The sequence below is a fragment of the Hypomesus transpacificus genome, unplaced genomic scaffold (genome assembly GCF_021917145.1).
Source record: "Hypomesus transpacificus isolate Combined female unplaced genomic scaffold, fHypTra1 scaffold_30, whole genome shotgun sequence".
NCBI lineage: Eukaryota > Metazoa > Chordata > Actinopteri > Osmeriformes > Osmeridae > Hypomesus > Hypomesus transpacificus.
Window position 1 is genome coordinate 2426312 of NW_025813826.1, and position 27417 is coordinate 2453728.

At 44.0% G+C, this 27417-nt stretch overlaps 2 protein-coding genes across 3 annotated transcripts; one reads left to right on the forward strand and one right to left on the reverse strand.

The window, feature by feature from the left end:
- Positions 1 to 7741: 7741 nt before the first annotated feature.
- LOC124463667 (betaine--homocysteine S-methyltransferase 1-like) lies at positions 7742 to 11653 on the forward strand. Its single transcript, XM_047015480.1, has 8 exons — positions 7742 to 7835; positions 8562 to 8694; positions 8843 to 8955; positions 9188 to 9379; positions 9541 to 9688; positions 10105 to 10287; positions 10439 to 10670; positions 10753 to 11653. Exons 1-8 carry the CDS (start codon positions 7815 to 7817, stop codon positions 10928 to 10930), a joined length of 1200 nt encoding a protein of 399 aa, XP_046871436.1. The 5' UTR covers positions 7742 to 7814; the 3' UTR covers positions 10931 to 11653.
- Positions 11654 to 18680: 7027 nt separating this feature from the next.
- Positions 18681 to 26806, reverse strand: scamp1 (secretory carrier membrane protein 1). Of its 2 annotated transcripts, XM_047015473.1 has the most exons (9): positions 26591 to 26806; positions 24813 to 24893; positions 24211 to 24321; positions 23516 to 23627; positions 23233 to 23361; positions 22777 to 22936; positions 22572 to 22673; positions 20817 to 20934; positions 18681 to 20631 (listed from the first exon to the last, which is right to left on the reverse strand). In XM_047015473.1, the coding sequence occupies exons 1-9, from the start codon at positions 26645 to 26647 to the stop codon at positions 20470 to 20472; spliced, it is 1032 nt and encodes a 343-aa protein (XP_046871429.1). In that variant the 5' UTR covers positions 26648 to 26806; the 3' UTR covers positions 18681 to 20469. The 2 variants fall into 2 exon arrangements, with proteins under 2 accessions (XP_046871429.1, XP_046871430.1); XM_047015474.1 differs by lacking the exon at positions 22572 to 22673.
- Positions 26807 to 27417: the final 611 nt, after the last annotated feature.

The window sequence follows — 27417 nt, forward strand, 5'->3', positions numbered from 1 at the left end:
GGTACCACACACCTTGGAAGCCACCGTGTGAGGACACACCCGGTGGAGTGGGAGAAGGACCCGCACACGGAACAGCACAGTGGGCGAAGCCCAGAGAAGGTACGGCTGACCAGATCCAGCACAGACCAGTCCAGGCATCGGTTGAAACGCTGCATGTGCAGGGCGGCCTTAGCGGAAAAGCTCCGGTGGTATTCGTAAAAGAGGCCGCCGCACGACAGCGCGAGGTCTGCGATGACGGCCAGGTATGTATCGAGTTCCATGCGCCTCTCGGGGAACCCCTTGCAGATGACGTCCCGGAATACCCCGAACGCCATCACAAATTCCGTCACCGTCTTGGTGAGCCTGGGATCGGCGTCCCTCAAGACTACTTCCACGTCACTGCATTCCACGACCCGACTCCCGAGAGATTTGGGCCCACATAACAGGATTTCTACAAAAGTTAACATCTTTACCTGTCAAGATGCTTTCCCGGAGGCCATCAGGGAGAACTGTTGAAGGAGGGAGGAAGGAGGTGCCCGAGGCTGCGACGGGCACCGCGCTGGCCAGGGTGAAGGAGGGCTGGATTGCCTGCGCAGCCAGCCAAATCCTTGGCGGGGATGTACCAGCCGCGACCTGGGCCGGGCAAGGACTCCGCCCGAGGTTGCTTCGCCAGACCTGCATCCGCAGCCGGCCCCCGCTTGCTCTTCCTCGTTGCCTTGCGAGGAACTGGAACCTCCGACTCCTCCTTGCATATATCCAAAAAACTGAGGTATAGCTCCTCGGGTGACAGCCCAACCGGAGGTGTGCAATCTTCATCTTAAAACAGGGAGTCAGGTGGCTGAGCGGGTAAAGCATCGGGCTAGTAATCTGAAGGTTGCCAGTTCGATTCTGGCCGGTGCACATGACGCTGTGTCCTTGGGCAAGGCACTTCACCCTTCTTGCCTCGGGGAGAATGTCCCTGTACTTACTGTAAGTCGCTCTGGATGAGAGCGTCTGCTAAATGACTAAATGTAAAACCCAGCCAAAACCCAACCCAACCTGGCTGTTGCCCCGCCAGTCGAACGCTCCTTCGCGGTTTGGATCCTCCAACAGCAGGGACAACTTCCGCATCCCCGTCCCCCAAGCCGTCTCCCAAAAAATCTGTCCCTTCCATGTCGGACTCAGAGCGATCGGTCATTGCTACAACCCGCAGGAGACCGAGAGAGTCTGTGTCGCAATGCCAGTGCCGGGATCCCTGCTATATACCCCGCCCTATAGGAGGGTGTGCCTTGACGCGTGCTGACGATTGCTAATGATGGGCTGGGTCTCGCGTCCTCTGCATGAACCAGCTTCACTTGTTTTCTTTTTTTTGTCCTGTCTTTGTCTTGTGCCTACCCTTGTTACCGTGAGTATCCTGTCTGTTTTGCTGCTTTAAAGAGTAAACCCTTTGTTTGACGTCATGTCTGCCTTCTCTCCCGCGTTTGGGTCCTACCCCACCCACCACACACCGTAACACTGTGCGTTCCATACTTATTTGAAAGAGGTTCCATATAGTTTATGACCAGATTAGTTTGATATTACAGAATTTAACCTTCCTTTCATCTGATATATGTCAATATTGAACACTGAAACACACATAGCTGGTCATGGCATATGGTAGGTTGATGTAGAAATGCTATGCTGCCACCTGAGGCAGTGTTAGGCAATTCATTGGGGGCCTTGATTGTAGTCTTTGGCTTAGTTGTCTTGAAAATTCTGACCAATCCCAATTGGCAGCGGCCAGAGCCCAGAATTAATTAAGCAAACTATTGGGTGAAAGCAAAATTATAGTGAAAGATAAAACTGGCACTGTTGATCAAATGTGCATTTTTTTTAGAAAAGTGATTTGGAAGTTAATTACATAAAACGAAATCCTTCATAGAAAAGGATTGTCCTATGACACCTGAAGAGGCTTGAGGTATACAGAACATCCCTGGCAGTCTGCTAACCTTCCTACTTTTACAACTTTCTGAACAATCCTACAAATAGCTGTCTTATTTAGATATACATTTTCTTTACCATAACATGTAAGTAAATACATTTTGGGGTCTATTCTCACCACACTAGTTTGGTAAATAACATTATGTTGAGATGAAAGCTATCTCACCTCACAACTTCATGTAATTATTATTATTCATAGTTTTTATTTTTCTCTTTTCATTGTTTCACCTTCTCTTAGTAGTTACCTTTTGTAATGTAATTTCTTCGTCCAAGTATGTTTTTTTGAGATGTCGGTAATGTGTTGTGATCATTTTGGAATTGTGTATTGTCATTGCGTGTCTTTATGTACTATTTGAAAAATCTAAATACAATATCATTTTTTCTTTTTCAGGAAAAGCTAATTCTGTCTAACTAGAAAAACTAGTAACCAGTCATAGTCTGAAATATATGCCACGGCCAATGCATTAGTACTATCAATGCAACTGAGCTATACAAAATATTGAGCTGTGTAGTAAATCCGTGTCGCTGAAACCTTCTTTAAAATAAAAGCACATGCGTGGCCGAACAACTTTTCCAAAAAATACATTGAGATCTAAAGACTTCATTTTCAGGATGATTGTAGAAATATCGAGCACTTTCAGTTTCATTTGACCCTTTTACCACTTCTTTCTAAAACAGGCATGTGTTTTGTGTGTTTGGTAAAGTCAGTCTGCACCCACCAATATCCAGATATGGGTGGTTTCAGCAAATAAGCCTGTTTTTCCTCAACCTTGGCTGTGATTGGAACAAAGAAGGGGTGGACGTCAGCTTGTCGGAGTAGTTATTTGAGTGAAAGTAGTAAGGGGGACACACACATTTCAAAGATTCTCATATATTATTACATGTTTACTGTGCAGCTGCCCACCAAAGTAAATTCCTTGTTTGTGTACACTTACTTGGCGATTAAACTTAATTCTGATTCTGAAAGGGGGGTGTAGTCACGAGGGGAAGGTTTGGGCGAACCATGTAGAGTTCAACCATTTGGCATAAACACACAGGTTAACTAAAAGCCCCCAGAGTTTGCCTCAACCCTAGACCTAGTATCAGTCCCGGTGGCATTTCTATATCCAGTGCCACCCCAGCTCCACGTGCCCAGAGGTTTAGAACATGTATTAGAGTGATTGAGATTTGGGTTCTGCTGACTTCGCTCCTCAGTGTCCATTTACACACCAGGGTTATTTCTGCACAACACACACACTAACTCAGGGCTGCAGGGGTGTGTCCTGGTATGAGTAAGTACTACAGCTGCTACTGAAGGAATCTCAAACCACTGTGAGATGGGGATCTTTGAATAACCTAACACTAATAACTTAAAACCAGCATTGAAAGTAAAAGTTTACTGGGAACATGATCCTGATCTGTTCACTCACCGTTCTCCACAGGCTTACACGTAAAACCTTTTATTGATTGTCTCTCTTCTCTGTTGTTAATGTCTCCTGGTTGCTTGGGGATGAGGCTAAATAAAATGTCTGAGCTTTGGAGCAACATGGAAACTGCAAATGGGTAGGGTGGTTACTTTGATCTTTGTCTCTATTGATTTACAAGTTCAGATAGGCCACCTCTGAAACTGGTATGGCCCAGATCTGACATGCTGAAAGCTAGTCTCATGCTCAAGGCCAACTGTTGTATGCACTTTGAATTTGTGTGTGTTTGGGCTGGGATGCTCTTGAGGATTCTGTCACTGGTTACACCATGACTAGGAAGGTCAAGACAATACACCTGATGTGAGTTAGAAAACCTTTCTCACATGCACTAACATCAGTGATACTGTATACTAGACTGCTATGCTCCCTCTATCCATCTTCTTGCCACACTTCCTCTTCTTTCTGCCGTCCTACCTGCTATCCCCCTTCTCTTTCCTCCCATCCTCCTTCTCCTGTTCATCCTGCCATCCTTCCTCTCTACCTCTCCCCGCTGGGCACAGACTCCCTTGTGGCATAATATGGGAGTCAGGTGGCTGAGTGTTTAGGGAATCGGGCTATTAATCAGAAGGCTGCCTGTTCGTTTTCTGGCCTAGCCAAATGGCATTGTGTCCTTGGGGAAGGCACTTCACCATACGTGCCTCAGGGAACGTCCCTGTACTTACTGTAAGTCGCTCTGGATAAGAGTGTCTGCTATATGCAGGGTTCCCGCGGGGTCTTAAAAAGTCTTAAATTCGTAACTTTAAATTTAAGGCCTTAAAAAGTCTTAAAAACGTCCCTATTTTCATCCGAGGTCTTAAATTTCATTTTGTCAGGTCTTAAAAAGGTATTACCCTCGTTAATTTCCAGACACGCAGGCTGCAGAAAGTTATTACAAGGTAGCAAAAAAGTATTGAGTCGTAGCCTACAAAGCGAGTCTTTGCTACAAACAAAACCAGCAGAACGCTGCCCTCCAAACGTTGGTTTGGTGTGTTGTATTTCTTTCTGGAGGATAGCCGTACGCGGGGATAAAACTACAAATCCTGTGATAACTGCAATACCTGCATGCGAAATACGTCTGCGCTTCCTCAGAGTTTGTTAAAATTCGGCGACGTGTGGAAAATGGGAAAGTGTACTTTCAACGAGACATGAGTTGCATTCGACATGGACTGAATTCATGCAGCGGCACAGCCGGCTGCAGACGACGCCGGCGCTGCATGAAGTCAAACGCACCTATGGCTAGAGATCACAGCGATTTCCGCTGTTGGTTACAAGCACTACCCAGCTCCAGGCTCGCTGCAAACTTTGCCCCAAAAATATTAAATTTGGTTACTAATGTGATTGCTTTATCTGTAAATTAAATGTATGCTTCTTTTAATTTAAATGAATTCCATTCATAGAAATTACATGTTTTTTTCAGTCTTTTGATTTAAATTTTTTTCGGGTAATGCGTTGTGTAGGTCTTAAATTTAAATCTCAATGGTCTTAAAATGTCTTAAAAAGGTCTTAAATTTGACTTACTGAAACCTGCAAGAACCCTGTATATGACTAAATGTAATATGTTCAACCAAACACCCATCAGAGCTGGTGGTGAGCCTGACACCTGCTTCCCCTGTGCTGATATGGGTGATATAAAGATAATAGAGATTCTCGTTCCATATGGGTTCTGTCAGAACAGTGAAATCAAAATGCAACCACAATGATTTCTCATCCAGGTTTGTTTCAAGTATGCAATCACTAACTACAAAGACGATGAAAACTTGGTCCTGAAAGCAGGACTTTATTCAGCTGTGTTTCTCCTATCACTGTGGTGAGGTGGAGGTCTGACCACAGACTATTGCTTAGCGGTCTTTGGACTTTTTGCTGTGAGAAATATTGACACTATGCTACACCTGACCAGAGGGACAGAACAGAGTTTAGTATGAATCAGTGTGTGTGAGTGTATCTGAATATGTGTGTGTGTGTGTGTGTGTGTGTGTGAGAGACAAACCAGAATGGAGCAGTTAGCGCTGGAGAATCTCTGATTGTGAACGTCTAGAGCTGTGTTCTAATCTCTTTAGCCTTGAGTCACTTAAACACACATACACCCACAACCATGAACACACACATACACAAAGGCTGAATTGGTGATTTAATTAATGAGTAGAGTATATTGTTATGAACAAGAGTTATGGGTTAGACTCCCATCTGTGGCACACAGCTGAAGACCAGTTTGAGGAGTTTCTGAATCCTTTTATGCCCAACCCCTCCAATCCCCCTCCCCCAGGATATTCTGGAGTGTCTGAAGCTGATGAGACAACACACATACCCTAAAGCTGGTAGGACATACAAAAACACACATACCCTGAGGCTGGTGAGACACACACACATACATTGTGACAGCAATGGGGCAGAGACGCATACAGTTAAGGAGTTTTGGACATAATACAGGGCATTGCAGCCACATTTGAATTAACTAAGGAAAAACATACAAACAAATCTTCAGAGGACCCTCGCTCCACCTGGGTCGGCTACTCACACCTGTACATGAAACGCCAAACAAACAACACTTCAAATTATTGGACTGAAGTATTTGATGATCAGCTCTCACGCTTGATTTTTGTGTGTGTTTTCGGTCATTATCCTGTTGGAGGACTCATGATCTGCGACTGAGGCAGAGCTTTATGACACTGGGCAGTAAATTCCGCTCCAGAATACCCTGATAGTCTTGAGATGTCATTGTGCCCTGCACACATTCAAGTCACCCTGTGCCAGGCACAGTAAAGCAGCCTCAAAACATCACCAAGCCTCCTCCACATTTCACTGTAATAGGTATGGTGTTCTTTTCTGTGAAAGCTTGATTTTTCATCTGCAAACACAGATCTGATATGACTTGCCAAAAGACTCATCTGTTCTAAGGACCTGACTGGCTTTTTCCTGTTTTTCTTTCCAAAGTCTGCGTCTTCTTCCATGGAGGCTACAAAAGTGATGGATAACACAATCAAAAAGTGATGTACATTAACCTTGGAGTTCAGCTTACATCTGTTTGGTAGGTCTCCTTCTACCATTCACACTGTCATTCTGTTCAGTGGGGGTCAATTTTCCTCTTGTGGCCGTGCCCATGTACGTTGGCTACAGTTCCATTGACCTTGAACTTCTTAATAACATTTGCAACTCTTGTCACATGAACATCAAGCTGTGTGAAGATGGTCCTGTAGCCTTTACCATGCCTGTTTATTTTTTACTTTCTGATCTCTCTCCTTTGCATTATGTGGTCCATGTTCAGTGTGGTGCACACAATGATATCAAACGGCACAGTGACTACTTTGCCCCATTTAAATAGACTTAATGACAAAAATCAAGATTAGAAACACAATACCAATTAAAGGATCTTGATTTATTCTATAACATACCAAAAGTATGTAAGTATTCAGTACATGATGCATCAACTTTGAATTTAAATTATTTTCAGGATGAATTAAGTATTATTTCAATGAGCTGTAAGTGACCAACCAATTTGAGCACATCTATATCTGCTTGCTTGCTTCCTCTCTGTCTGTCTTCCTGTCTGTGCTGCAGTACTCTGAGGATGTTGAGGAGGCAGAGTGGGTTGTGCAGGTTCTGAATAGCACAGGAAAGCTTGTGGCTGCTAACATGTGTATCGGACTAGAGAGAGACATGCATGGAATCATCCCAGGGTACTGTGCTGTCAGACTGGTGAAGGCTGGTGAGAACCATCTCAGATTAAAAACATCTCTCTCATTGCCATTGCTGTCTCTCATTCCTACCGTTTATAGTACTTGTCTGTTGCCCGAAACAAACCCTGACTCCCAATTGTTTTGCTCGGTCACCCTCTTTTTCTGCCCAGATTATTGGGGTCAGCTGCCATTTTTACCCCATGACCTGTGTGGAGGCTGTGAAAAGGGTGGAGGGTGCGGACAAGGCTGGGCTCTCTGCCGACTACTTCGTGCAGCCTCTGGTGTGGCACATCCTCGACAACATGCAGGTGCACACACTCAATCTCACACAGACACACAACATACCCATATACTAACAGATTGATAGGGTTATTACTAAATGCAGTGACTACTTTATTGAAAGGGATGCTGCTCAGGTCATGAACAACATTTCGTTATCCGCAGTCATCTACTTATGGTTAGTAAAGTTCCGGTCCTAAACTATGAGGAGAACTCTCCCACAGCAGTAAACTCCTGTGGGTTAAACTAGTAACACCTACAGTAGCCCCATTCACGACCTGGAGGGCAGGAACAGAAGTAAACACAGGCCTTGTGTAACTGGGTCTGCCAATCAGAGCCTGGCATGGGCAGACCCCTCCCCTGCTGTGGACAGTTATATAGCGTCTCTCCACAACATCTGCTACCTCTCACACACCCAGGAGTCATCGAGGTTCCCCTTCAAGTTAACTGACCACATAGCTGAGGAGAAAGCTCTGAAGACATGGCACCATCAGGAACCAGGGTAAGTGCAGCAGCTGCTCCTGTACTGCTGTTGTTGCTGTGCAGAAGGCTGCATTATGGTACATTATTACTTCATTTAGTAGATGCTTTTTCCAATGCAAAATAGTGAATATAGAAAGTACAGTATTTTGAATCAATGACAGGTCAGTATTGAACATCAACAGTGCAAAACAATCACATATCAGCCACAGAGATATAAAAAGATCTCAACTACATTATTGCATGTTACAGTCCCGTAAAAAGATGACATCAAAGTGCAACAACATACCCTGCAATGTGTATTTCATCTGTGTGAATTTCATTTGTGCCTCATTGTACCATTTTTGCATATTTGCACTACATTTATTCATTTACACTACATTTACATTTATCATTTGTTATTCATGCATGCAGATTACTTTAACAATATGTTTAAGTAGATCTATATGTACAGTGGTAAAACTTGGGTACACCTTGCATTAAACCATTAACATGAGAATGTAAAATGTAACTGAATTCTAAGAGTGCCAAAACCAAGCTTGACAGGAGCCACGTGCTTGAGCTGACTTGTTTGTAGTTCAAAACAGAAGCTTAGGGCTGAGGGAAATTATTTTAGCATCAGGCTGGAAATTGAGGCATAACAAATGTTGTATTTGTTGCAACAGGCGTTTGCTGGTTATGGCACGTCAATGATTTTATTCACCAGGTGTAAAAACAATTAGATTGATCGTCATGATCATTTACGTAGGGCGTACTGGAACGTCTTAATGCCGGTGAGGTGGTAATCGGAGATGGGGGTTTCGTCTTTGCCCTGGAGAAGAGAGGGTATGTGAAGGCTGGACCATGGACACCAGAGGCCGCCGCGGAGCACCCTGAAGCCGGTAAAATTCAAATTCTCATCCACTTTCGATCAACATACAAGATGTAAACTGGAACTTTTGTGGCCCTGCCTCAGTCTATTTCCATTCCGAAGAGGCAGAAATGGAGATATCCCACTTAGGAATTCCGTGTCCTTCTTGTGATATTCAGTGCGACAGCTGCACAGGGAGTTCCTGAGAGCGGGAGCAAATGTCATGCAGACGTTCACATTCTACGCCAGCGATGACAAGCTTGAGAACAGGGGCAACAGCCTTAGCTTCACAGTAAGTAATACAACATGCGTAACACTTTTATTAGGGGTGACGCATATCTAGATGTTTAGATATGCTGTTGCACATACTAAATAAATGTATGGATTGTAAGTATTTACGTTAGTAGTAACATGTCAATGTACCCTACCTGTTGTCTCCCACACGTGGCACTGACAGACTACCTTTAACTGTCCCACCTGTTCACCAGCCTACCTTGAACTGTCCCACTTGTTTACCTATGCAGGGAGCCCAGATCAACCAAGCAGCCTGTAACCTCGCCAGGGAAGTAGCCAATGAGGGGGATGCCCTGGTGGCAGGGGGCGTGTCCCAGACACCCTCCTACCTGAGCTGTAAGAGCGAGACGGAGGTGAAGGCCATCTTCCAGAAGCAGCTGGATGTCTTCATCAAGAATAATGTGGACTTCCTGATTGCTGAGGTACAGAGTGGAATGTATTCCAACTATATTTTGAGTACATAATGCAATGGGCTTCACAGGGAAAAGGGCATCTTTTTGCTGCAAGGCCTTGAGAACACTGAGAAACAGGTTGTCATGTTGAACACACAAAGACATACTGAATCTTCCTGTCTGTCTTGCAGTACTTTGAGCACGTGGAGGAGGCAGAGTGGGCTGTGCAGGTTCTGAAGAGCACAGGAAAGCCTGTGGCTGCTAACCTTTGTATTGGACCAGAGGGAGACATGCATGGAGTTAGCCCAGGGGACTGTGCTGTCAGACTGGTGAAAGCTGGTATGTATTCAAGCCCACAGTTAATGGCTTCACTGATACCTGTCATCAACACAGTAAATAAAATAAAATGAATTATAGGACACTAAATGGTTAATTATCCTTACTTTTAGTTTCATAGGTTTGTTTACCTGACACTAATTATAGCCCATATGAGTTGTGACAGTGTGCATCTGATGGCTGTTCCCACACATCAAGACAACATCTAAAAAGACCTCCCTTGGCTCAAGTAAAACTCCCATCTCCAGGCCTCCCTTAGCCTCAGAAAACCTCCCATTTCCAGACCTCCCTTAGCCTCAGTTAACCTCCCATCTTCAAACTTCCGTGTGAAGTTCTGGACCCCAGTTATAGGCTTCTCTGAAGCCAGACCAGCAGCGCACTGAATCCCTGACGGTGGTATGTGTTCCAACCCTACCCAGGTGCCGACATTGTGGGGGTCAACTGCCACTTTGACCCCATGACCTGTGTTGAAGCTGTGAAGAAGATGAAGGAGGGAGTGGAGAAGGCAGGTCTCAGAGCCCACTACATGGTGCAGCCTCTGGCCTTTCACACCCCCGACTGCAACTGCCAGGGTTTCATTGACCTGCCAGAGTTCCCCTTCGGTAGTACACACATACACACACACTTGTGCACACATACTCACACAAACACACACAAACACTCATACATACATGCACACATACACACTCATAATCCAAAAAGACAGCACCAGCTGCTGTCTAATGCTAGTATTATGGACCATGTATGTCTCAGGCCTGGAGCCTAGGATCCTGACGCGCTGGGACATGCAAAAGTACGCCAGGGAGGCCTACAATGCTGGGATCCGCTACATTGGTGGCTGCTGTGGGTTTGAGCCCTACCACATCAGGGCCGTGGCTGAGGAGTTGGCCCCGGAGAGGGGGGGCCTCCTCCCTTCAGCCTCAGAGAAGCACGGACCCTGGGGGGCCGGTCTGGAGATGCACACCAAGCCCTGGGTCAGAGCCAGGTAAGACTCTCCAGAAGAAATCTTCTCTCTCACTTTCTTTTTCCAAACTCTACTTCATCACTTCTGTCTCACTCTCCTCTAGAGCACGTAAGGACTACTGGGCGTCCCTGAAGCCAGCGTCAGGACGACCCCAGTGCCCTTCCTTGTCCTCCCCAGACAGCTGGGGCGTCACCAAGGGTCATGTCGAGCTCATGCAGCAGAAAGAGGCCACCACCAAGGACCAGCTCAAGCCACTCTTTGAGAAGGCCAAGACCCACTAAACCGCTCCACCCTGCCTACTGGTGTGGGCACTGAGTTAAGCCTCACTGCCCTGGGATTCTCCTGGAGCTCATCAACTAGAGCTGTATATCTGATGATCTTCTTTAACATCTGCACAATGCTTGTGTCTAAGTCGGAGTGTTTAAAATAGCTAAACTGTGCTATGGCTAACTTTGATACAGAAAACTGTTCTGTAGCTAACATTGCTTTGGAAAATTGTGCTATAGCTAACTGGTGTATGGCAAACTGTTATGAGATACTCGCCTTGTTGTTCAGCAATCACTTCATACAGTCTTAAATGTCAAAGTCCCTCACTAGAGACAGAAGAGTATTTATGTACTCTTTCTTAGTAGATATGTTGCTTGTGATTAGTGATAAGGGCTCTCAAGTTTTATCAAAAGTTTGTCGTGAGATGACCATACCTGTCAACTCTGGTGTTTCTGATTGGAAGACAGCTCTCAACTGGGCAGAAAAACGTACCTCCGTATGCCTGTGCCTCGACCATTATTATACATAGCGGGACAAGTTATCCCTTCTCAGCTTGGGAAATACAAGGTGTTGTGTGAGAAATGGTTGAAATGAGTGAGTCTTTCAGCCAATGCATGAGACTTGAGAGCCCTGAGTGAATGTGCCCTGCATGAATACGTCAAGCTGTGGGGCCTCTTTCACACTTTCAACAAGATTGTGTAGCCATGTATAATAAAATATGACTTTGTAAAACGCTACAGCTGCTTTGATTGTTTACTGTTGTGGCATCATTTTAATTGACACCGGGGGCCTGTTCCATAAAGGCCGCTCTTAAAAGTTGGACCTAAAGTCCCAAACCTGACTTGAATTAGTTTAACAACTCTGTACACGCCCCAGAGCGTGGTGTACCGTGGGAAGGCAAGTGTTGCAGGGCGTTAAAAAACGCTGTAGTGGACACGTAGCCATACCGTTACTCACAATGGCCGCGCTTCCCAGATTCGTTAAGAAGCTCTTAGCGTTAAGATCATTCTCTCAATCATTTCTGCTTACACAATTTTCTGCTTACACAGAACACAGAAATTGCTATATTTAATTGCTTAGATGGTTTGGGGAGCAGTGTTCCCGCCTCCTTCAGAGACACAAATCTTTTTTTGCAAGTACGCAAATGGTTTTCTACAGAGACACAAATCTTTTTTGCAAGTACACAAATCTTTTTTGCACGTACACAAATCACGCTGATGATTTCATTCACGAGTCATTTGGTAAGTAGTTACAAATATCCATGGGCATGTATTTTTTATGCAACATTTAAACATTATTCGGTTAATACACTCTTAATAGTATAAATTCATGGATGAGGATCTTACAATTGAGCACTACATGAACACCACCTTATTCCTATATCCATGAAAATCAACTAATTTATCAAAATTTAACAACACTCACATTGTCCAGCTAGGTTTAATGACTGGTTGTCTAATTAAATATCTGGCATTAGTTTCACGCCATAAATAACCTCCGTTGCTCCTCAGAAATGTGGCACAAATATAACACCATAGGAGACTGGGGTTGGTTGGCAGACCTTGCACTATCTGACATATTTCTCTGCTCATTTCAATAATCTTAATTATTTGGAAAGGAAAGAAAAAGGTACAATGGGCTTTTACATTTTTTCCAAAGCTGTAGGTATCTATGATAACTAGGATCTTCTGACAACAATATGACACATGAAAATACAGATGCCAATTGCTAGTTGCTAAAACTAAAAGCTTTTTCGTGTACAGGTAGCAATTGAATAATATTAAATAATAATGATTGGCATTTGGCAAAATTAATTGAAAACTTCTGTTGACCAAAACTAGAGGCAAATGTATTCATGAGATGATGCCACTTGCTGGTTATAATTGGTTATTACAGCCAAACCCCTGAGAACTGTCCCAGAACCTGCAGAACCGGAGAGCCGGAGAGCTGCAGTTTCAGGACCGCAGTTCTAAGACCCTCGTTTTAACTGACAGCGCCACCTAGCGAATTGGATGACGAAATATACTATTGAGTACATGTCACTAGATCGCAACAAGATGGGCTATTTGAATGGTTTGAAAGAGGCAAGAAACCAGGAAAACTGGGGAATTTGATTATTCAGATATGGATATATTTAAAATATATACACAATAATAAACAATAACAATCGCAGTATCACATCCATCCACCCCTTCACCAAATACACCTGCATCGCTCCATCCAAGTCTTCATCATTCCCTCCATGCCACTAACCACTCTTGAGAGCAACATTTTGAAGGATTTCTAGATTTTCCCGGCCACCAAAAGACCAAAAAGAGTGTGACCAAAGCAGTATTCCCCACAAATAGTACTTCAACTTGGTTGTTAACAGTTGTATGTTTGGCAATCAGTGTAGCTCATAGGTAAAAGTAGCTAATGTGAATCACGTGTGGTTATGTATGAAACCACTCCAGTGTCGTGAAATGATTTAGACAGCAAAGTTGAAGTTAGCTAGCTAACGTTAACTTTATTGTCCAATTCAAAACCCCAGACTTGTTCTATACATAACCACACGTGATTCAAATTAGCTACTTACACTCGTCCATCTTGTTATGAAACAAGCTACCGTACTTCTTCGATTAAACGCCGCCCTCGAATAAACGCCGCCCTCAAATAAACGCCGCCCCAAAAATGAACATAGTGTAATTAACGCCGCCCTCGATTAAACGCAACACCCAAAAAATCTGAAAACTGTTATTTAATTGGTTAAATTAAAACACAGTAATTATTACACTAGTAAATAACACGAGTATTATAATTCCATCGACACTGGCTTTCTTGAGAGTGTGAGTGTGTGTGGTGAGTGAGTGTGTGTGGATGTGTGTAATGAGTGTGAGTGTCGTGTGTGTGTGTGTGTGTGTGTAAATGGGAGAGGGAGGTTGTGTGAGGGAGGTGTGTGTGTGTGGGGGAGAGAGTGTGTGCATTGTATGTGTGGGGTGTGTGGTGGGTGTGTGTGAGTGTATGATGGAGAGGGAAGGAGGAGTGAGGAGATAGGAGTTAAGAGTTGGGGGTTAGGAGATAGGAGTGAGGAGAGAAGAGAGGAAAGAGGGAGAGCCTCAACTCCAGCTGGGGAGAGCAAGCCTATGGAGTTAGATTAGTTTCATAATTCAAACAAACAAACGCAACACGATTCAAACAAACTTAACACGATCCAAACAAACGTAACACGATTCATACAAACATAACACGATTCAAACAAACAAACGTAACACGATTCAAACAAACGTAACACGATTCACAAATGTATTTCATGATTCACAAATGTATTTCGTGATTCACAAATGTAACGCGAATCACAAATAAATGACCCTATTACATTCGTTTGCAACCTGACAAACACAAGTTACAAATCCCTGCATTCGTTGGTGTGAATCCTTGCATTCGTTCGTGTGTATTTTTGGAACTTTCCTGACGCGCTTTGATCCACAAATAATTTTTTTCTAAAAGATATCCTCAGCAGCCTATCAGATCGTCTCTTCCAATTTTAGCCAATCACATTAACATGTCTATGTGGACTTCAACAACCTGCCATAATGACGGACATCGTCTCCTTCAGATCACGAGCAATGTCGTCTGGTAGCATGTAGGTGAAATATTGCTTGTTAATCTTATTAAACAGATGATCATACCTGATTAAATATTGTTGAGAATGGCAGGATTCATGTTTAGTCATTTTCCGTGTTTCCTAGGCTAACGCAGAGCCCGTCTACCCATATTAGACATTCTCCGGTGATTGGCCAAAATTGGAGACATCTGATAGGCTGCAGAGGATTTATTTTAGAAAAAATGCATTTGTGGATCAAAGTGCGTCAGGAAAGTTCCAAAAATCCACACGAACGAATGCAAGGATTCACACCAACGAATGCAGGGATTTGTAACTTGTGTTTGTCAGGTTGCAAACGAATGTAATAGGGTCATTTATTTGTGAATCACGTTACATTTGTGAATCACGAAATACATTTGTGAATCGTGTTACGTTTGTTTGAATCGTGTTACGTTTGTTTGTTTGAATCGTGTTATGTTTGTATGAATCGTGTTACGTTTGTTTGGATCGTGTTAAGTTTGTTTGAATCGTGTTGCGTTTGTTTGTTTGAATTATGAAACTAATCTAACTCCATACAAGCCGGCGTGGCTAAGTGAGTGAGTAAGAGAAAAAGCGAGAGAGAGTCCAGGGGTCCCAGAGCTGAGAGAAAAGTTGGCAGAGAGAAAACGCTCATACGACCTCTCCACACAAGCTGTCTCTGCTCCCAGTCCGAGTTTTGTTCAATCACCCACCACTAAGGCTTTAGAAGGCTTTTCACAACTTAGGACACAAGAAACATTGGAATTAAGCTTTTTGTAAACTCACACAAAACTATTCCCTGACTTTATCTATAGCTTTGTGATATTCTGTCTGGGGCAGAGAAAGTGGGGCTTTTTACAGATCTTTCAGACTTCTCCCCCCGACAGCCCGACTCACTTGAGTGCCCTGATGGTTAGAGGTCTGCCCTCTTTTTTCAAGCCGAACGGACTCGACTCCAGAGATTTCTCTCAAAAATATAATTTCTTGGGTTAAGGGAAAACTATCTCCATTATGAGGCGGCTTGTGATTAAAACTAATATTTTGCGGGTCGGGGATGTTATTTAAACGTCATAGATTGGAGAAATATATCAGCCTATTTTTCTCCGTTTTATGGTAAAAACATTTTTAAAACATACTCCGTATGTTTTTAACCTACATTTTTGCTGCTATGGCAAAAATTAAGCAAATGGCGAATGTTAGACATGAGAGAAGCCAGCAAACTATAGCTGAACGTGACATATTAATCATTCAATCTTTCTGCACCATGGCTTACAACACAATACATAGACAGACATACAAAATGACAAACATACAAATATGTTTGCATCAAACTTTGGTTTCAGTGCTCTAGTTTATAAATGTAATTAAAAGAAATAGGTTATTTTGAAGGAGAGACTTACCGTAGCCTGGCTCGTGGATGAACATGCACTCGGAAAACGCATAGAATTAGCAGGTGAAAAGGTTCTGCCGTACCTTGTAAGTTTTGTGGCCAAAGCGGAATCCGACTGCTTGTCCCCCACGGATCCTAGGCTGGTCTCATCAATCTCCTGGCTGGCTCGCCAAATTGTCGGGGAAATAATAATCTACGTTTTTAACCAAAATCAAAGTTTAAAACGGCAGCAAAGTATGATGCAAAGTGTTTATTCGAATCCAACACAAAGGATTGATTCCAACAAACGTGAGTAGACCCCGGAGTCTGACTGGAAGTTTTCTCCGGACATTTTACTTATATATTTACTCTCTATTATTTTGTGATATTTTGCCATTGTTACGTTATAGTTGGTCACAGATGCATAATGCATTTCTCACACCATTGGTCTCTTACTTTAGGGGCTTCAGATTGCAGTTGCATAGAAATCAGGCCTGCTCTGGCCTTGAAGACCAGCTGCACTAGATTCCTGGGTGTAGGGTCGTAAAGATGTTCCATGATATCTGGGTCTTGTAGTCCTTGATATCTGGGCATTGCATTTATTTATGGAAATCCAGATTTGCACTTTGGGCTTCATATCGTCTACATATTAGTGGCAATACTAATCAGTCAACAGCTTTGCATCTGGTTTTCAGTAATATAGCGTTTAAAAGTAAAAAAGGTGATTGAGAGGTTCATTTTCAATCATATAATCCAAAATCATTTCTCCATCGTCATAATTACAGCAGTGTGATGCTTTTTCTACAACAAGGGACGCAAGTTTGAAATCAGCTTTGGCAGGGACATCAATAGTTAATGCAAATTGATTATGTTTTAATCAAAATAAGATGATTGGTAGGCCTCTCATTTAGAAATTATCTTTAGTTTTGTAATGTTTTCTTAGTCTACCACAATTCTGACTTGTGTGCCGAGTCTGACACCTGGCATTCTGTGTGCGTGCTGCAGTGGCTATTTGGCAAGCTCAGAAGAGCACGCTGACATGGCATTCTGCGTGCATCAGTTTGTGTTTTCGGTTGTGTTTTTTACAAGTGTTGATTGGGAAACTGTGTTTATTTTTCCAGGATTATCAATCTAAATTAATGCACTGACTAATAAAGTAAATTGTTAAAACTCAAACTTTACATTTTACTGGGGCACAGCAGATTTATACTGGGGCACGTGCCCCAGTAAAAAGAGTCTAACGACGCCCATGTTCTCGTGGTTTACTGCGTTGACGTCACTCATGGCCGATCAAGCGCTGTTTGCTTAATTTACTTTATTTATAATTAAACGTAATCTTTCCGTTAGTGAAGAGGCGGACTAAAACCCTTTCTTCAACAAACTTTAAATGAATTAAACTGTTTGGTCTGGATTTGAGCATTGGCGAAACTGAAGGTGTCGGAATAGTTACAAAACACGTGTCAATGTTGTCGTGTGTGAGTCTGGCCTATCATGAAATAGCTGTCGTCATTAGAACCCGTGTAGTTGCTCCTGATAAAATGCGCTTGGCTACACAGCCGGCAGTTCTTGAATCGATCTCACGGTACTTTGATGACTACGTCACAGTGACCTAGCCTCGGCGCTGTCTCAAGTCGGACAAAAAGTCTAACCAGAATTCACTGTTTCAAGTCAGCTGCCTGCAGCCGGCTGCGGCGCTTCATGAAGTCAGTCTATTTCGAATGCACCTAATGTTAGCTAGACTAGCTCATCTGCTTTTATTAACGCTGATTTGCAAGGAATGCAGGAACAGCTAGACAGCGAAAACACCTAGACTGTAGGCATGTAAACTAGTTTAGCTTGCTAATGCAAGAGCATAAGTAGAATGTGTGAGGATTTAGCCTAGTTTATTGGCAATGGGGCTAATGCGTTATTTCATGTTCCTGACTGTGTTTCATTCAAATAAATAACCTGTGTTGTCATGTAAATCTACAATTCACGATGCATGTTTGTCCAGATCTTTGTCAGGTTGTTTTTCATTTTATTTTTAGCAAGATATCTAGCTATGAGATATCTACTCAGCTGAAGCTGAGTTGAATCACGATATAGTTTGGTTGCTAAACTGTAAAGTTACCCACCTAAGTCGATCCCGTTTGCTTTAACAACAGAAGTGGAAACAACTAACGTTATCATTTCAAATGATATCTAGTCAGTCTGTTGAAAATAGTGTTGTGTAGACACAATAGATTTATTTGCACGTTTTTATTTCAAGTCTCCACCTTTGATGTTTCAGTGAGTGCTATTGGCCATGTTGCGTTTTTGCTCCGCAGCTTCACTCGTTGAAAACCAACCAATCAATGCGCAGGCCATCTATATATTCATGAGCATACCTTAAAAGGAAAATAACAAGTGTTTTTTCGGGACAATTTCACAGGAAGCACCAGGGGTCATAGAACAGCACCCGAGCCATTTTCAGCCCAACCAATGTTAAATACCCTATTTGGAGACCTTAAGGGAACAGTGTGAAATAAACCCAAAACCCAGTCAATGACCCCTTTAATGTCGAGTCATAACATACATTCACTACTGCAGGAAAATATTGATTATCTTGTTCCGGTCCATGGTTATCCAATTCGCTAGGTGGCGCTGTCAGATAAAACTTAACGAGGGTCCTAGAACTGCAGTCCTGAAACTGCAGCTCTCCGGCTCTGCAGGTACATGCAGGTACATGCTCCCCAGAGGTGCAGTTATGCGTCAGGAATGTTTGATGCATAACTGACACATAACTGCATAATTGTATGAAGGAGAGAGGCAAGAGTGGATGTATTCTTTCAAATTTATTTTCATGTTAATACCATAAATATACAAAACTCAAACTATTTCACATGCGACAAAGGCCAGACAAGAGTGCATCTGCTCTTTAGATTTTTTTTTCCTTCTTCTTTTCAGATGATTGAGATTCAAGGATTATGGAAAAAAAAACCACGTTAATTTCAATTTTACAAAATATACAGGTGTCCCTTTTCGTATGGTTATCAGAAGCAGTACCAGGTCACAGAGGAACATACACAGAGTAGTCTAACCTAGCTGGCCTGACGATCCTTTAACTGAGATGAACACTTGACCTCCACACTACACTGCCATCATGGCTGAATACTTTCGCTGTGTCTGCTTACATCTTCTATCAGGGTGCTGAATCCAGTGTCGCTAAAGGAGCTTGGACACAGACAATTGACAGACTCTCGTTACACAGCTTACAAACACACGGGAGTTTTAGGTGAGCAAAACATTTAAAAGCGAACCTGTGGGAGTTTAACAGCTGTGGAGAATAGGTGGTTACGTGGGCTCTGGGGGCAGAAATGGGGGTATTTACACACAGGCACGCGCACACACGCACATACACAGGCAGGCATGCACGAATAACACGCACGCCAAGGGAGGGAATATCATGTAGCTCTGCCTGGATAGCATGATGGGTGTGCTCAGCAAGTTTAGTTATTCCTCTATCCTGCCTACTTTAACATGCCCGTGCCGAGTCACTACTTCAAAATGTCACTGCTGAGTCACTACAACAGGCCCAAGGTGAGTCAATGTTGAGTCACTACTCTAACAAGCCAGAGTCACCGAACACTTGGTAGATAACTGACTAAAAGTTGACAACTACTCAATGACACATGAATTAACCATAAATAAAAATACATATAGTGTTGCAACATGTACTACACAGAACATTAAATGGGCAATGAGTTAATTAAAAAAAATCTTCCAGAACACAAAACCAATACTGCTAAAATAAAAAGAATGTCTTCAAACACCAACCCTTATGACCTTTGAATGATCTGACTGCTAGGTCTGCCGATAAGCTGTCAGTATTCATCTTTGACCAGTAGGTCAGCCAATAAGCTGTCACTGTTTATATATGACCTGTAGGTTTGCCAACAAGCTGTCAGTCTTCATTGTCGGAACACACCAGCGTTTAGCTAAAGGTTCTTCACTGTAGTTGTACTGACTGGGGTGAACTAACTAATCGACTGAGCACTGTCACAGACACACACACGTCAGTAGTATCACATTCAGTAGCATTTCTCTCTTGGCAGCAAGCAGCCTCCTCTGTGTGACTAACCTGACTTAGGGTCTCTCACACATGCTCACACACATACACAGAGTAAAGCTGTATGATGAATGAATTTGAGGAGGGCTTGTGAGTGTTTTAAGGGGTTTGACTGGCTAGTAGTGTATGTTTGTGGGTAGTAGTGTATGTTTTTGGGTAGTAGTGTATGTTTGTGAGTGGTAGGGGGTTAAGTGTGTGTTTGCCAGGTGGATCAAGTATGTGTGTTTGTCTGCTAGAGCATGTCTGCATGCTGGAGCATTTATGCATGTGTCAAAGTGTGTTTCTGTCTCAGTGTACGTGCATGCATGGGTATGTATTTTTAGCGTGTGCGTCTGTTAGTCTTAGCGTATGTTTGTTTCTGAGTGAATTCGTGTTCATGTGAAAGTGTATGTATGCGTTTGAGAGTGTGTGTGTGTGTGTCTGAGTGCATGTCTGTGAGTGTGTTTGTGTGTCTGAGAGTGTGTGTATGTGAGTGTATGTATGTGTGTAAGTGTGTTCATGGCTGGGGTTTGAATGCTCCACGGGCAGCGTTGGTAGCAGCTGAGGCAGCAGCATTAGCTGCAGCTGTCTGGACGGTCTTGTTAGCCATCACCCCCGTAGCAAACTCTTGCTGGGCCTTCTCAAAGCTGGCGCCAGTGGTCCGGTACAGCCCGTGGACCTTAGGGGGGAGATAAAAAGCAAAGTTATGTTACTGTGTGTGTGTGGGTGAAAGAAAGAGAGTTTATGTGTCTGTGTGACTGAGAGATGTGTGTGTGTTTGTGAGATATAGCGTGTGTGTATGTGACTATGAGAGAGAGTGTGTAAAAGTGTATGACTGTGCTTGAGAGCGTGTGTGAGGGTTACCTTTTTGAACATGATGAGAGAGCCTACGGACAGGGCAGTGAACAGAGCAGCGATCAGCAGCATGATGATGCCCACAGGGATGCTGGTGTTGAGCCCTGTCAGAGCTGCTATCCAGCCACTGCAACACAGGAAAACACATGCTAGAACGCAGGAGCATGTCAACACACTGCAAGGCACTGGAATGTGGTGTGACAAAAGTGGCCAACGCTGCAAGCCAGTTTGGCCATGACATGCTGCTGCTTGAAACTGTTAACAGACCTTTTCATCTTCATATTTCTTTTCCCATCAATTACCCAATTTATCCAACTCACTACAATTTTTCGACTCAATTTTAAGCTATTTGGAACCCGTCGCCCCGACAGTTTGCCAGCTCTGCTAGTAGCCTATGCATCAATTCGCTCTTCTCTATGGCTCTTTGGCTAGGCACGTTGTCCCCTTAGAAATAGTCAGATATTCTTCAGATGTTAGTGGAGACTCCACTCCCCATAACTTCTCTGTGAGTCACTGGTGTTGGTGTACTGTTTACCTGGAGCCTGACGTACCAACATAAATGCTAACTTTGGGGTCCTGTCAAACAATTATGCTGGGCTCTGGCCCGTTCACTGTTAAGTGAAGCAATGAGATCTATAACACTTGTTGCTCTCAACCTGTAGCTGGCTTGGTCGCAGGATTTTTAGATAACTGCGCCTCGTTTTGGTGCCAGACCTGGCCTGTTGAAAAGTGTGCTTTTATTTTGTCAAGGAACATAGAAGCTTGTCATAATCACTAAACTCACTAAAACAGTGATTCTCAATCCTGGTCCTTGTGCCCCCTGCCCTGCACGTTCTAGAGGTTTCCCTGCTCCAATTCACCTCATTCAAATGGATGGGTCATTGTGAAGCTCAGCAGAAGTCTGATAACAAGCCATTCATTTGTATCAGGTGTGTTTAAGTTAAAGACTAGATCCTGGTGAAATATATATTTTTTACAAAGCACCTTAGCCCTCAAGAGAGCTCCCAAGGTCAAAATTGTAAGGAGTAGGGAGGACTTTAAAGAGGTTCAAGAGTCTTAAGCAGAGAAGAAAATGGAGAAAGACAAAAAGGTAGGAGAAATATTCTACAAACGTTGAATGACTTAATGAAATGCTACAGATTCGATTGTGCAGGGACAATGTTTGTGGTCGATCTCATTAGAGATGCACTCACATCCACCACTCAACGCAATAACACCAGAAATGAAAGAGACAACATTAAGATATCTGGCAACTGGAAAAATACAACAGTGTTGCAGTGATGGCTGGGTCTTTAGCAACCTTCCATCAGCAGAGTGCTCACAGAATTACAGCACTTTCAGCCTTACTTTGTGGTACTTTTCATTTCCACTGGATGTAAGCAACTTGCCAGCTAAAACTTTTGTTCAATCAACAATAAACACACCTTTTAAAAGGTGTGTTTATTGTTGATTGAACAAAAGTTCAATTAAGGTCAAGCTTTCGGTCCCTTCCTTGCTCAAAGTGGCTCTGAGAACTTTCCTAAACCTCTCCTAAGTTTTGCTTTAGGAGTGGTTTGTCTAAGATTGTTTTTGGTTGAGTCAGGAACTCCCAGTTTTCTCAGAATGTTTGTGAATATGACCCCAGGTGTTGCGCTTTTCAATATGTAATAAACCTTTTAAAAATATTTTTTCTTTCTGAAATGTTCGTTTGTTTTCTTTGAGGGTTTAGGTTGGTTACAGGAGCATTTCGCCGCGCACACACACACACATGCATGCCGGACTCACCAGGTTCCCCAGCCAGTTATGCCTATGGACTGAAGCACGTGCACTCCAAACTGACAGATGTACACGAAGAAGAACACAAAGAACCGGAAAGAACTGTCACTCCTGGAGGAGGGGACAGGGGAGAATGTGAGAAACTGTTGACAGTTTTCTGCTTCTGTGACCCCCCTCCCTCCTTAGTGTTGGTGTCTCCCATCTCCATGGCTACCTGAAGGCTCCATAGAGAGGTCTGTACCAGCAGACAAAAGAGCAGGGGGTGAAGATCATGAACCACAGCATGGCCAGGCCGAAGTCCACACCACGCGACGCATCCACACAGAACCAAGCCAGGCAGCCGAACATGTTGATGAAGAGCGTCCCCGTGTGGACTAGAGGGGAAGCACAGGCAGGGGATGTTGACACAACGACACTCACAGCAGAACGCTCCCTACATGCCTTCTCTCTCTCTCTCAAACTCTCTCTCTCTCAAACTCTATCTTCCTCTTGATCCTTCGCTCTCTCCATCCTTTTCTCTCACTCCTGTCTTACGCTCTCTCTCTCTCTCTCATTCCATCTGTATGAGTGTGAGTCAAAAGTCTTATTCCTTCTGTCGTACTGTAATTATATCCCTTCTTCTAGTTCCTTCTTTCTTCCTTACTGTGTGTATCTAGCATGCTGCACTCACACATCCAGAGGTTGTACATGATCTTGACTGTCTTCTGGAACTCTACGGGAATGTCCACAGAGATGTCATGGTAGAAGCAAGGCCCCACAGGGAACTTCTCAGGCAGGGGGGGCCAGTTGTTCTGACGACCTGAGGACACAGACGCATGCACACACTTGTTACTGACTGGATGAGGTGGAGAGAGAGTGTGTGTGTGTGCATGTGTATAAGTGTGGTGAGTGGGCGTGTTGTGTGTGTCTGCATGTGTATAAGTGTGGCGAGTGGGTGTGTGTAGTCTGTGTACCTCCTGCTGCACCCAGGGACTGGATCTCTCTCTCCCTGCGGTCCAGCTCAGCTGCTTTCTTCTCCAGCTCCTCCTGCCTCCTCATCAACTCTGCTTGAGCCCGGGCCTGGTCCTGGGGCACACACACATGTTTTAAGTCCCTTTCCCGTTGACATGTTGTAGACTAGTGTGTAACATGTCTGATTCAGCCAATCAGGGTCTGGGGGAAGGTTTACTAGGCTGGGAAAGGTGAAAGGTTAACCCACACACAAACCAAATATTCACCACTAACACAGTAGTATACTATTAAAATATTTTGGTGCTAAAATGAGTTGTGTTAGTCTAAGGATGTTACCTGGAGTAGAGAGAGAGAATGTGACAATGAGAGGGAGAGCGCAGTAGAGAGCGTGAGAGAACTTAAAAAGGGAGAGAGGGAGGGAGACGGTGAGAAGAGGGGAACAGAGGGAGTGGGAGACCAGGAGAGAGAGAGGGAAGCAGAAAGGAGACACACAAAGGACTGTTTGGAGAGATGCGACAGTACCTGTGTTCTTCGCTGATGCCCAACAGACAGAGAGTGGAAAGACAGAGAAAGGTGAGCCAAAAGTAGGTGCGTGAAGAGTGAGTGTGTGTGTCTGTGTGGTCCGGGTGTGTTTGTTCTTGTGGGTGTGTGTGCTCCTGAGATAAAGTATGAGTGTGTGTGTGTGTGTGTGTGGTACCTGGGTCTGAGCAGCTTGCTGGGAATAGGCTGGAGGTTCTTCAGTGGGGTTCATGATGGCAGGCTGAGTGTTGGGTACAGGGGCTGCTTTGGAGGCATTACCTGGGGGGGCCTGAAGGAACACACACAACATTTGATATGCTGGGTGTCAAATGAGTGTCTCCATTTCTGACTTATATTCCCTTCCTCAGTTAGCCTAGCTGAGAGTGCTGTCTCCCCTCTTACAGTTAGCCTAGCTGAGAGTGCTGTCTCCCCTCTTACAGTTAGCCCAGCTGGGAGTGCTGTCTCCCCTCCTACAGTTAGCCCAGCTGGGAGTGCCGTCTCCCATCCTTCAGTTAGCCTAGCTGGGAGTGCCGTCTCTCCTCCTACAGTTAGCCTAGCTGGGAGTGCTGTCTCTCCTCCTACAGTTAGCCTAGCTGGGAGTGCAGTTTCTCCTCGTACAGTTAGCCTTGCTGGGAGTGCTGTCTCCCCCCTACAGTTAGCCTAGCTGAAAGTGCTATTTTCTCCTACAGTTAATGTAGCTGGGAGTGATATCCTCTGCTATAACAAAAGCAGATGAGAGTTCAGTTTAGAGGTAGGCCGGGCAGAGGCAAGAGAGCTCACCGGTCTGCCATCAGTGAAGGGGTTATATTCCTCCAGCCCACCAGGGGGAGCGGTTCGGGTCACCTGGGTCACCGATGGGTCCTGCGAGGGGGAGAGAAGAGGATGAGAGGAAAAGAACGTGAGAGAAAGAGAGAGAGCAAAATAGAGGCACAGAGAAATACGAGTTAGTAAGAGAGAGAGAGAGAAAGGGATGAGGGGGAGAGAGACAGTGAGAGATATAGATAGAGAAACAGACAGAGAGAGAGAGGGCTGGGTCCACAACTAACACTGGGAAAGTCTATCAACAGACCAAGTGTCAAATAGTGAGTTAAAAATCAAATTAGAACTAAATTAGCCTGCCTTCAGCAGGTACCTTTCCCAGTGTATACCCCTAGGGGCACATCATCCTTCCTGCTTCCATTCTCAACTTCTTTTGGACACTTGCATTGGTTAGATAGGTCTTTAACGTTTCATAAACAAGCTATCGCAAATCTGATTCAGGAGTGTCTGATGAAGGAATGACAGTGAGGAAGGTTGTATACCCAGTATGTTCACACAAATTCTCACGAGACCTGCACAATGAATCGACAGACAGAGCACGCTCACAGATCTAGACCTGCTTCCCTATGTATCAGAGTTAAATGATTAATTCACTCATTGCGTGAGTGAGTCAAGAGGACCCTAGTATGATCCCTGGAGAGTGAGGGAGGAAGCAATACTGACCAGCAACGCAATGACATGTGGGAGACCAGCTACGGGCCTAGAGAGGTCAATCTCCTGGTCTCAGATCTCTGGTCTGAGGAATCACTCCCCTGGTCTGACAGAGGGAGGGAAGATCCCCTTTATAAGGACAACCTGATTCCATATAGATTGGACTGTTTCCACAGCCAACAGTAGACTGATACATTGGGACTGGAGTATGTGGTATGCATACATAGACAGAGGGGAGATATGTATCCATACAGGTACACTGGGTCTGATGAGACCTAATATTCAGGCTGCTGAATGATGAACAGTTATTCATTGTTATCTTGAAATGATTTGGGGTCTTGTCTTATCACGCATTTAACGAGGATGCAAAAATTGCAAGTCTGACTTACTGTTCTCTAATATGAGAGCCGACTTTAGACTTCTCTAATGTGAGAGCCATGAACAATACACAGTGTTCCTGGCAGATGTAGGACTACAATATCTGGCCAATAACTGCATATTGAATAGAGCAGGCCAACAATTATCCTGCAAAACAAGCAGCCGCAATGTGCAGATGTTATAGCTAGACCAGAGGCACACTGTGGCGTTGTTAACTGCAGTGATTAACAGGTTGAATAGCCCATCTCTTGCTTTAGGCAACCCTTTGTTTACATTTTCAGTTATCTGGCATCAGAAAGATTGTAGAAGTCTTTGTACATTTGCCTTAAGGCAACAACAATTGTTGTCCGCCTTATCGTCATATTGTGCCAACATATTAACGTACTTATTAACCTACAGTTAACGTTCATAGCCTGTTATCCATCACTTTTCAACAGCTACCTAGTTGTTATCTTAACTAGCTATCACTACCCTAACGATAATGTTACAATTAATCCTAACGATTTGTCGTCAGCTAACGTTAGCTAGCTATTACAATTGAAATAATGTGGTTGTACGTCTCATACAGGAATCTGGTTTTCACTGTCTGCAACCTACAGTACGAGATCATGTAGCTAACGTTAGCTATCTTGCAAGCTCCGTCTAACAACAGTGGTGCAGTGGCTTGCTGGCTAGCTAACGTTAGATAGCTTGCTGTCTAGCCTGGCTACCTGAAAAGGGTTGCTGAAGTCTGGATCTGCGAACGGGTTGCTGTCAAAATCGGACATTGTGGTCAGTCTTCAGATACTTCCGTCTTCAGCGATCTCCTGTGTAGAGTTCCCCAAAGCTCCAGGGAGGGTTTCAACCCGAGATCTGTGTCTCAATCTAGCAGTCTCACCCTCTCCCTGCCTTTAGTCCGTTAGCTTACTAGCAGGCTAGCAGCAAAATGGCAGGTCGATCTGTTCTGCAAGAGAGTGACGCGGAGCTACGTCACCTTTCCAGGACCGTGGACAGGGCCAAGAAGCATGACGTGATCGCTTTCTTGGGGCCATGTCTTCAATACTCTACAGTAGGATGGACAGATAGAAAACGTATTTAATATTATTTATTTTTTTCAAAAAGTATGTAACAACATGAATCACACCAGTCCATTGTCGTATTTAATGACCTCTAACCGTTCTCACAAAAAGCCTATTTGTGCCTGGTTACGATTTGCACAAATAAATGTCTAGGCCTGAATACATTCAATAAAGCCTATTGTTTGAAATTCGAAGTTCAGTAATCACACCATAAATTGAATAGATAGTTTTTATTGAAGCAGGGCTGATAGCAGAGCCAAGCCTACTGCAGTGTTGTGGAGGCTGGTAGCAGAGCCAAGCCTGGAACGATTGATGGAGGCTGGTAGCAGAGACGAGTCTGGTGCTGGTGCAGGAAGGAACAGACTCACCTACGGGCTGCAGCGAGGCTGATGAAAGCCTGAGTGTGGTGAAGGTCAGGCAGGTTGGTTCTGACATATGACCAGTATGCCTGGGAAGACCAGCGACCCAGGAGCTGTATG

Excerpts from the sequence above, each read along its gene's own strand:
- scamp1 (XM_047015473.1), bottom strand. The coding sequence starts at position 26,647 with ATGTCCGATTTTGACAGCAACCCGTTCGCAGATCCAGACTTCAGCAAC. Across the intron at positions 22,674-22,776 it reads CCTCTCTATGGAGCCTTCAG|GAGTGACAGTTCTTTCCGGT; the intron begins GTAGCCATGGAG and ends CCCCTCCTCCAG. Across the intron at positions 20,935-22,571 it reads ATAACTGGCTGGGGAACCTG|TGGCTGGATAGCAGCTCTGA; the intron begins GTGAGTCCGGCA and ends CCTGTGTTGCAG.
- LOC124463667 (XM_047015480.1), top strand. The coding sequence starts at position 7,815 with ATGGCACCATCAGGAACCAGG. Across the intron at positions 7,836-8,561 it reads TGGCACCATCAGGAACCAGG|GGCGTACTGGAACGTCTTAA; the intron begins GTAAGTGCAGCA and ends TCATTTACGTAG. Across the intron at positions 9,689-10,104 it reads TGTCAGACTGGTGAAAGCTG|GTGCCGACATTGTGGGGGTC; the intron begins GTATGTATTCAA and ends AACCCTACCCAG.